At 36.3% G+C, this 10,493-nt stretch overlaps 1 protein-coding gene and 1 long non-coding RNA gene across 6 annotated transcripts; one reads left to right on the forward strand and one right to left on the reverse strand.

Annotated features, from left to right (window-relative positions):
* Positions 1-362: 362 nt before the first annotated feature.
* Positions 363-5,488, forward strand: LOC132295263 (receptor-like protein kinase FERONIA). The gene is made up of 5 exons (XM_059793460.1): positions 363-3,597; positions 3,910-4,045; positions 4,148-4,290; positions 4,395-4,518; positions 4,671-5,488. Exons 1-5 carry the CDS (start codon positions 874-876, stop codon positions 4,994-4,996), a joined length of 3,453 nt encoding a protein of 1,150 aa, XP_059649443.1. The 5' UTR covers positions 363-873; the 3' UTR covers positions 4,997-5,488.
* On the reverse strand, positions 2,154-10,244 carry LOC132295265 (uncharacterized). 5 transcript variants are annotated; one of them, XR_009478412.1, is made up of 4 exons: positions 9,971-10,240; positions 8,973-9,089; positions 5,862-6,411; positions 2,154-2,277 (listed from the first exon to the last, which is right to left on the reverse strand). It is a non-coding gene; the product is annotated as an uncharacterized LOC132295265 (long non-coding RNA). The 5 variants fall into 5 exon arrangements; XR_009478413.1 differs by lacking the exon at positions 2,154-2,277 and adding an exon at positions 6,663-6,720 and having other exon boundaries at positions 5,717-6,411; positions 9,971-10,244; XR_009478411.1 differs by lacking the exon at positions 2,154-2,277 and adding an exon at positions 6,555-6,607 and having other exon boundaries at positions 5,717-6,411; positions 9,971-10,234.
* Between the last annotated feature and the right edge of the window lie 249 nt (positions 10,245-10,493).

Here is a 10,493-nt window from a genome sequence, read left to right on the forward strand (position 1 = left end):
CTGTCATTTGTAATATTCAATATATTTATTTTCTAATTCATATTCTTTATATTGATAGGAATAGCATGAGACAAACAGCAGATCAACTCAATTTTTCAATGTGAAGCCTAACCTAGGTTTAAAAAATTTAATAGTTTGTTAGACTTTGACGACAACCAATATTCAATATAGTTTGTTAGAATAGGAGGATAATTAGAATAATTATCATTCAATTCTTACACGTTTTATATTTGTAATCAAACGTTAGAATGAGAATCATCATTTCACTCCCATTCCATTCTCACATTACTGCATACCAAATGCAACATTAAGAGAATGAAATAAATGATAATTGAAAAAGACAAGAAAAAAAAAAAAAAAAAAAACCCCACTTCATCAACATAGTCAAATTCCATTCAGAAATAAACCAGTATATTCACACTATTATCTAAGAATGAAGAAATCAATCTAAGCATATACGACCATTCACTGAGATGAATGAAGAAATCAGTCTAAGCATATACAACCATTCACTGAGATTTTAAGACAAAAAAACAGATAAAGTACAAGAAGCCCTCATTCTTTTTATTATGTTTGTATAAATTTCTATATTTTCAATATTTGGAGCAAATTGTCTTCTGATAGTCAATTTTGACCAAATTTTTTAATAAAAATTCTAAAATGCCCTTAGATGCAACTATGCAAGGAATTTTTTTAGCACATCCTTCATGTGGACCCTATTAAGATGGTGCTACCGCGTGGACCCTATTAAGATGCTACCTCGTAAGGTTGGCTATGCACAAATTTTTGCCACGCACATCAGCAATTAAGCAGTAGTTGGCTGTAATATTTGACCATTGAATTTGTATATGACTGGCTTTTAGCGCCATTCCGATGGCCTTATCCGATCAATTAGTTTTTGCTCATCCTCTTTGCTTCTGTCCAGATTCCCAAAAAAAAGAAAGAAAAAAAATGAAGCTTCCTCTACTTGCAACCATTATCACCATCTACCTCTTCTTCCAGTACCACCTTAGATTTATAGTCAGCAGTAACTCTGTTTCCCCATATCGCCCCTTGGATGATTTCGCCCTTAACTGCGGCTCTACTGGCAACTCATTTGCTTTTGATGGCCGGGAATGGATTGGAGATATCACCAATTCTAAATTTACTTCATCACAAGTACTCAAAGGCAAATCAACGAGCTCAAAAACCATCCACCAATCACTTTTCGTTGAACTCGTTCCCTACATGACTGCTAGGATCTCTCGTTCTCAATTCACTTACACATTTCAATTAAGACCGGGTCAGAAATTCATTCGCCTGCACTTTCTTCCAGCTTCATACCATGGCTTCGATAGATCAAAAGCACTTTTCACTGTTAAAGCTGGTCCTTACACCCTTCTTGACAACTTCAGCGCTTCCCTTGCTGCTGATGCTCTGGGTGTAAAATATTTTGCTAAAGAATTTTGCGTCAACATTGAACAAAATCAAGTTTTTAGCATAACATTCTCTCCGTCTACAAGTAGTGCAACTGATGATGATGTTTATGCTTTTATCAATGGAATTGAGGTCGTCTCCATGCCCACTGGTCTTTATTACTCTCCCGATGATGATTTGGGTGCTCGTGTCGTTGGCAACAAGTTTCGATACTATATTGATAACAGCACTGCACTAGAGATGGTTTACCGCTTAAATGTTGGAGGGAGATCCATTTTGTCAGTCGAAGAAGATTTGGATATGTACCGTGTTTGGTCCGAGGACAAGAATTACATGATACAATCAGGTGTATTATCAGTTACCAGTACCACAAAGGCTGTGATCAAGTATGCTAACATACCCACCTACACTGCACCAATGAAAGTATACAGAACATCTTGGTCAATGGGTCAAAACAAAGTAGCAGATCAGATGCATAATTTAACATGGAAATTACCTGTGGATTTGGGATTCAGGTACCTGGTTAGGCTCCATTTCTGTGAGCTTGAATCCACGACCACTGAGAGCGGCAGCCCAAGGGAGTTTTCTATCTTCATAAACAATCAGATTGCTGAGACTAATGCAGATGTAGTGAAGTGGAGTGGTGGGTACGGGGTTGCACTATACAGGGACTATGTGGTGAAAATAGAAGGAAACAAATTCGAGGGCAAGCATAATCTCATTGTAGCTTTGCAGCCCCAGCATGACTCAGATGCTGATCCAATCCTAAACGGTATAGAAACATTTAAGTTGGCCAACCCGGACAACATTCTTGCCGGTCCCAACCCCGCGCCAACAGCACATTCTTGCCGGTCCCAACCCCTGCATGGAAAATTGGTTTTAGCTTTCGGAAGCCACAATGTAATTACAACAGGTGTGATACTAATACTCACTCTCTTGAATATCATAGTTTACCAGTTAAATACTTGGGGATCAAACTCTGGAGAAAAGAACTTATCATCATCAACACTGTCAAAGGAGGGAGTGTGCAGACGTTTCTCGTTTGCAGAGATCCAGTTAGCGACCAATAACTTTGGTGATGAATTCATCATAGGGAAAGGCGGATTTGGTAATGTGTACAAAGGCCTTATCAATAATGGAACCAAGACTGTTGCCATAAAGCGGTTGAAATCGGAGTCCAAACAAGGGTTTGTTGAGTTCTGGATGGAAATTGAGACCCTTTCGACAATCCGGCACGATCATCTCGTCTCTTTGATAGGCTACTATGAAGACTCCCAGGAGATGCTCCTAGTCTATGAATATATGGACAATGGGAGTCTTGCTGATCATCTCTACCAAGCTAGAAGAAAGGGTGATGTCAATTCTCCTCTCTCTTGGGAACAACGGCTCATCATCTGCATTGGTGCCGCACGTGGATTGGCCTACCTTCATACCAGTAGGGACGCCCATCATGGAGTCATACACCGCGACGTGAAAAGCTCAAACATACTGTTGGATAAAAATTGGGAAGCTAAGATTTCTGACTTTGGGTTGTCTAAAATGGACAATGCAGGCCAGTCACAAACCCACATTAGCACTGCCGTTAAAGGTACATTTGGGTACTTTGATCCAGAGTATTTCTTCACTTGTAGGCTGACAAAGAAATCCGACGTTTACGCCTTTGGTGTGGTATTGTTTGAAGTGCTTTGTGGGAGGCCGGCGGTTGATGTAAGACTTGAAGAGGAGCAACATAGTCTAGCACAATGGGCCAAACATTGCATCAGAGAGGGAACACTTGATCGAATAGTTGATCCCAGCGTGAGGGAGCAAATATCGCCTTCTTGCTTGAAGGTGCTTGCCGAAATTGCCACCAAATGCTTGCACAATAATCCAAATGAACGGCTTACAATGGCTGGAGTGGTGGCTGGCCTGGAGTATTCATTCTCAGTGGCAAGTGGTGGGGATGAGGTATATCCAACTGGGCAGATCTTGCCCACCCACAATTTGAGAATCTTCACATTTGCAGAATTGAAAGCCGCAACTAGAAATTTCGGAGCTGATACAGTGTTGGGAGAAGGATGTTTCGGGAAAGTTTACAAGGGTCGGCTTGATGAGAGGGCGACATCTAAGAACGGAAGTGGAATGGTCATTGCTGTCAAGATGTTGAGTTCAGATAGCATGCAAGGATTTGAAGAGTGGAAGGTAGTTCAACTGTACTCAGTCTGTCATTTTACTTATTTGATCTTGGGTGCTTTTAATTTGCCTTTCATAGCTCAATACGGAATACTTGTCATGTATTCAATCTCAGAATCATAGACTAGAATTTAATTATTTCTTCTTTTCATGTATGCCTAAATTTTCTAGATTTAGCTCTTCTCTATTGTCCACATTCTTATAATATTATTGTAGTATGAGAAGTGAAACTATTCCTCATATTTCTAGATTTCCTAAGTGGAATTTATAGAAGTTCTTCTAAATGCTGTCATGTATTTGTTTTTTCGTCTATTTCTGCAGTCTGAAGTGAATTTCCTAGGAAGGCTTTCTCATCCTAACCTTATTAAGTTGCTGGGATACTGTCGGGAGGGTGAAGAGCTGCTCCTTGTCTATGAATTCATGCAAAAGGGTAACTTGGACAACCACCTTTTTAGAAGTAAGTCTGTGTGTGTGTGAAATAATGCAAATGTGCTAACATACTAGTCAGTTGAATTCATTTAATTGGTTCACTCTACACCAAATGCTTTGACTAGTGCAGGGGGATCAGATGTTCAGTCACTTCCATGGGGCATACGGCTTAAGATTTTAGTGGGAGCAGCTCGGGGCCTGGAATTCTTACACACGGCAGGAAAACAAGTAATTTATAGGGACTTCAAGACAGCGAATATATTGCTTGATGCGGTAAGTTATGTGCAATCAACAGATTAGTATCACATGATATATAATAAAGGATTATGAACCCCTAAACTGATTCTAACATTTTCTTCATTTGTTGTTTTTTGCAGTCCTATAATGCCAAGTTAGCAGACTTTGGTCTGGCAAAATTAGGCCCCTCTGAGAGTAATTCCCATGTGACAACACGAATTATGGGCACATATGGCTATGCTGCTCCTGAGTATATTGCGACAGGTAACCCCCCTGAACCTTTTTGAGCTTCATCTTTTCTAAGGCTAAAGTTGATCAGAATCGAAGTTCTGCCCTTTGCATGATCTAAAGCCACTTGAGCTTGGCCATAACTAAATAAATGGTGTCATATTACTGACATCATGCTTATTTAACAGGACATCTGTATGTAAAGAGCGACGTGTATGGTTTTGGCGTTGTATTGGTTGAAATGCTAACAGGCTTGCGGGCAATTGACCCAAAACGTCCAACTGGGCAACATAGTCTGGTTGACTGGATTAAACCACGATTATGTAACAGAAGGAAGTTGAAGGGCGTAATGGACTCCCGGTTTGAAGGGAAATATCCTTCCAGAGCTGCTACACAAATGGCTCAACTTGCTCTAAGATGTCTTCATCATGACCCCAAAGAAAGGCCATCAATGAAAGAAGTTGTGGAGAATCTAGAACTGATTGAAGCAATTAATGAAAAACCAAAGATCTAGCCTAGCAACCTTTGTACCATCGTTCCCAAGAGTAAGATAAAAATCAAGCCTAGCAACACTGATCACCACTAGAGTGATGACTTTGATACTACACTTCCTATGAAGAGCTCTTTGCATAGATGTTTTTGTTGGTTGTTTCTTACATTTAACTCCCCTATTTCCTCTATTATTCAATGCCTCCATATATGTAATGAATTTTGTTGTTGTAGTGGTGATTTGTGTTAAGCATTTGAAACTTTTAGCACTAAAACTTTAGTTATTTCTGTAGTTTGTTGAGACATTGTTGTTTATGCTTGGGGGAATTTATTTGTAGTGACAATTAGGAGCCCTAATGGTCGTGGTGATGATGAAGGTCCTTATATTGCTTAAATCAAGAGTTGGACTTGACTTCAAGGTAGGATTATTCCTGAGACTCTTCCATCTGAGCAACCTTGACAGATAGTCATTTTTCTTTGTTTTAATTTTCTTTCCATGATTCTTTTTTTGTGTTAACTTATATTGACCAAATTAAACCAAAATATAGCAAGTGGTTGAAAATAGGCACACCAATGAGCTCTCTCAAAAGACCTCTCATATTTTGAGATTGTCAAAAATTGCTAGAATGAAAATAAAGCACTCCAATGGGCTCTCAAAACATGGAATGATAATTGTGTCAAAAAATAGCATTTTGAATGAAATGCATCATTGGAGCATAATTGCAAAAATGTAGAATTTTGACACTGTAGCACCTCTCAAAATATCGATTTAGCATGGAAATATAGCATTTTACATTGGAGATGCTCTAACTGAAAAACTTGAATGGGCTCAAGAAAAATTGGGAAGAGCAGAGGAGATGAGGAAAGAACTGAGGAAAACAATTTCTGACCTATGCTCCGAGTTAGCCAAGAGCTAGTTGAAGACCTCTCCTACTGTCACAAAAATCTCTTTGCCGAAGCTGAAGCAAAACTGCAGTACACGGTTGACTCACCCTCTATTTATCCCCCATTGATACAAAACCCATGCTTGATGTAGGTGCATCTTCATCTTTTCCGGCCACGGTCGCCGTCCCTGAAGTTTATCCAGCAGCTCAGGTAAACCCAATTTCCAATTCAAATTTTGGTTCTCAGAAAGATACAGGCTGTAAATTGATGAAGTTGAAATCTAGAGGACTTCACAATGAGAGCTTTAAAGAGCAGCACAAACCAATACACTAAAATGAAAAACATTGCTACAGGATTCATAATTCTTTACTTTACTTGCTGAAAATTCATAATAAATAATGAGAATGTTCAACGATGAAACACTAAACATTTTTTATACAGACCAGAAGAGAATCACATTATATTTGACAAATGCTAGAAAGTAAGTTGAGGTTGAAAACTTCTGTCGATACATCGAAACAATCATACAACCGCAAGTTTCCTCTAAGCTCTCAGCTGGAAAATACAAAACAAAACAAGCACGATAAACAGTTACCGACGCAAATAACATAGTCAATTAAGTCCAGATTTACTAAAACCATAACTGCAAACAGTTTGGTAACAGCATGTATGTCTGCGTGAGTTATGAGTGATCTTACACTGTTAGGTTATCTGATATATTTGCTCTGGTAAGAACAATATGAATCATAATCTGTATTGAGAAGGTGAGAAGTATAAGACAATCCTAAAATCTGAACATAATGCACCTATAACATAAATGTGAGTACATGATGGTGCTTAAGGGAGAGATCCATACCAACAGCACTGTAGATCAAGGATTAAGTTAAAGATGGAAAATTGAGAAAGTGAAATATTTTATAGTTCAACCCAAAAAACAAAAGAACAAATGTCAAAAGCTTGCCCTGATGTTCAAAGTAGTATACCTGGTTTTTTTTGTATATAAAAATAATTATTATAATAATTATTATAATAATAAAATTATAAAAAATAATTCTTATAACTGCCTTGAATACTAAACAATTAAACATATTAAAGAGTACTGTTGAAAATAAGAGATTTAGAAGCTTCTATGCAAACAGACTTGTAAAGATGTTTTAATAGAATCAAATATAAAATTCTTTGCAGATATTCGTATAAGACATCTAAAGCCTCAGTGGGAGTTTAATTCTAGGGTTTATCTTCTTTCAATTCCATTTTTGCTGGGCTTAATTCAGAGGGAGACAGAAAACAATTAATATCACATATTTACAGGAAAACAAATCACAAAAAGATGAACAGAGTTTTATTGAAGTGGATAAAATGCATTGATGCAATGGCTTAAATTAATGAACAAAGCAGAGAGTTGGTATTTTTCAAAGATTAGGTAGTTTAGTCACTGGCTTGAAAATAAACTTTTATAACTTAGGAAATGGTTAGTCTTTAAATGAGGTTGTTTGGAAATTGTATGCTGATGACTTTTCGACTACTTGTAAGCTCTAAGGCAAAAAATATGATTTAACAATAAGATAACCTAACAAACGTAACATAAATGGATAAAATAACATGAAAAAATTAAGAAAAAGTAATTAAATTAAAGCATTAAAAAAAAAAGAAATATCACCTAAACCAGATGTGTAACCAGATGGAAGATGTTATTTTAGATAGCCCAATTTTATTTAGCTGGTTGTACATTTGCAATAAGATAGTGATGCTTTATGTTAATTTTTAGTTTTCAAATCTTTCTTTAATTACTTTACAGAATTTCTACTCCTATTCCCACTAAATTAAATTTCAAAGAGTTATTGCAAACCAACTGATATAAAAGCACTCAACAAAACAATACTAAAATAAAAGCAAGGGAATTAATTATGGAAAAAAAAAAAAAAAAAAAAAAAAGGGAATGAGGGGAGACGGAATTTGTGCAGCATGCATACAGCATAACAAAATCAAATGAAAAGACATTAATATTTAAATAAAATTCATGTCTTTTCTCTTTTGCCTTATGATAAGAATATGCAGTAAAGAAGACAAACTAAAAACCAAATAGAAGATCTTTTAGCATTCTTTTGAAATTGGAGACACAAGGTTTTTCGTCTTCTTTAAGCTAATGTACATGCATAGTGAAGTGTTCAACTAGAGACAAGGGGTATTCCACATCTTGTAACGTTGAGGATATTTTTCACATCACACACTATTTACTATGCATGTACTTTCACGCTCTAAAGGATTGCAATTAGAGTACATTAGAATATTAGGTTTTGGGTTGAAAGAATGGGAAAATAAGCATTGTAGCCAATCAAGCATAAAAATTCTCATTATATTCTATCCTTTATAAATGCGAGTTCATTGTCAACAATGTTGACCCTATGTTGAGCATAATCATCCATTAAAGTCAGTCCTAGATTGAGCTTAATCATCCATTTAGAAATATTTCTCCTACCATTTAAGAATTTGGGTCAACTATATGTCGCACAATTTGAATGTAGACATTATTTTCCTCCACCTATCTCTTATTTACAAGATGTGCCATATACAATTTATTAGGTATGATCATCTAAAGGATCAAGTAGAGCAAAAAGGCTAAGGTGTGAAAAAAGGGGAAGGAAGAAGTTGAGAGAAAATGGAAGGCGAGCAAAGCGAGGCAGGCAACAAAAACTAAGAGGGCAACAATGTAAAACCAAGCAGCAGAAACTATGATTGCAACTGGGCTATTTAAAGGACAAAGACAAACTGGGCTATAGAAAATAACAACCAGCAGGAAACAATATTCCAACAGAAACAAAAATGCAAGACAACACTATTCTTCCACCAGCAGGCATATTTTCTAAATGCAAACAAACATAAAGCATCAATTTCAAAACATCAGAATTTCAGCCAAGATCATAATCATGGATATTCCATACAAGCTTGAGCCAAATATTAGAACGGGCAAGTTTAAACTCCATCCAGTCTAAGTAGTCTAAATCTAACAGCATTGAAAATTGCAGCTTGCAAATAAAACATGCATAAACACGTAAAAATTATATTTATATCATTCATAAACGTATAAATTCACATATATAATATTAAACAATTACCTCTGAAAACAAGTACGACTAAGTTCTTCTAACAAACTTGGCAGGCCATGCAAATATTCCTCCCTTAGCTTCTTAAAGCTAAATGTAGTGTCTAACATACTTGCGGTCTTGCAAAAGCTAGCAAAAACAAAAAAAATTTAACATATTCGAATTATTGTAATTCTGTTTTTTGTTATACAGTCCTATATTTTCACTTCCAGAATTATACCATATGTGTTTAGGGAGGAAAAAAAAAAAGGCAGAAAAATAATAAGAGATGAATATGAACAAACAAGCAAAAAAAAGTACGTAGTAAATGACTAATAGAAGAACTTAATTCAAAAACGTGAGGAACAAAAACCAAATGCAAATTTGGGACCCATTTTCATCCATTACGCAGAGAATCTGTTCACCTTTAAAATTTGCCAAAAAAAATTTAATGCTGCAAAAGGGTATAAGGACTCCATTCAAACAAACAATGGCCCATTAACTAAGGAATACCACTATATAGCAATGTTTTATATTATACCAGCACTGTACGATAAAAAAAAATAAAAAATAAAAAAAAAAAAAAAACTACTAGTTGAATCTGCACTCAGAATTCAATTAGAGCTAAACTATATAGAGTGTTTATGCAGTCTAAAGTCTATTTGACTATGGCCTTTCCTACAATAGGTAACAGAGTTGCAAGTAAAGACTACTAGTTGTGATATTTTAAGTGATGTTATATATTAAAGAGGAAAAATAAAATAAAAAGGGAGAGAAGAATTTTATTACTAGATCAAGCCCAAAAAGGGAGACAACCTAAACTTCCACTCTCTATCAAAAATAGGACCTAAATCATGCTTTCAGGGGTCTGCTTATATGCTTTGTGCTAGTTTATCTCACAAAAAAAATTTCAAAGATTAGGTTAATGATTGCAATTTTGAATTTCTGTGAACTGTAATACTGAGATGAAAAACCCCTTGTCCATGAGAAAGAGGGAAGACCATGAGAAATAGAAAAGATGAGGCTCTTACCGGTGGTGACGACGATCGTAGGTCGGCGGGGTGAGAGAAATGAGCGTGAATTGCAGACATCGTAGACGTTTGGTTGGAATTAGGGCTTGAGTGGTTTTTTTATTTTTTTATTTTTTTATTTTTTTGGGGTAAAATACCCTCATATTATTATCTTAAATTACTAAAAAACCCATAAATTTTTTATAAAACTGACGTCATATATATAAATATATAGATTTTTTTTTTCAATTCATGTACTTTCCCAGAACTCGCTGGAGAACGAAGAGGTCGAAACTAAATCCATTAACGGCGGTCACGGATTTGCTCGCGAAATCAAAGAACATGCTGTTAGTATTGCTGAATTGAAGGCAAAAATAGCTGGACGGACTACTGACTATAGTTTGGATCTCGGGGCGGGATCCTGTCAACACAGCTTCAGGCTGGTGGAATTTGCGGGCTACTTCGTTTCATAGTGCCCTTTCCTGAAATGCAGAAAGGAAGGTTTTTGTTCCTCTACCCAAAGTCTCAGTCGAGAGCGAAGTAG

The sequence above is a fragment of the Cornus florida genome, unplaced genomic scaffold (genome assembly GCF_030987335.1).
Source record: "Cornus florida cultivar Cherokee Brave unplaced genomic scaffold, ASM3098733v1 CherokeeBrave_3.0.0_Hap2_Chr02, whole genome shotgun sequence".
Lineage (NCBI taxonomy): Eukaryota > Viridiplantae > Streptophyta > Magnoliopsida > Cornales > Cornaceae > Cornus > Cornus florida.

Excerpts from the sequence above, each read along its gene's own strand:
- LOC132295263 (XM_059793460.1), top strand. The coding sequence starts at position 874 with ATGGCCTTATCCGATCAATTAGTTTTTGCTCATCCTCTTTGCTTCTGT. Across the intron at positions 3,598-3,909 it reads AAGGATTTGAAGAGTGGAAG|TCTGAAGTGAATTTCCTAGG; the intron begins GTAGTTCAACTG and ends CTATTTCTGCAG. Across the intron at positions 4,046-4,147 it reads GGACAACCACCTTTTTAGAA|GGGGATCAGATGTTCAGTCA; the intron begins GTAAGTCTGTGT and ends TGACTAGTGCAG.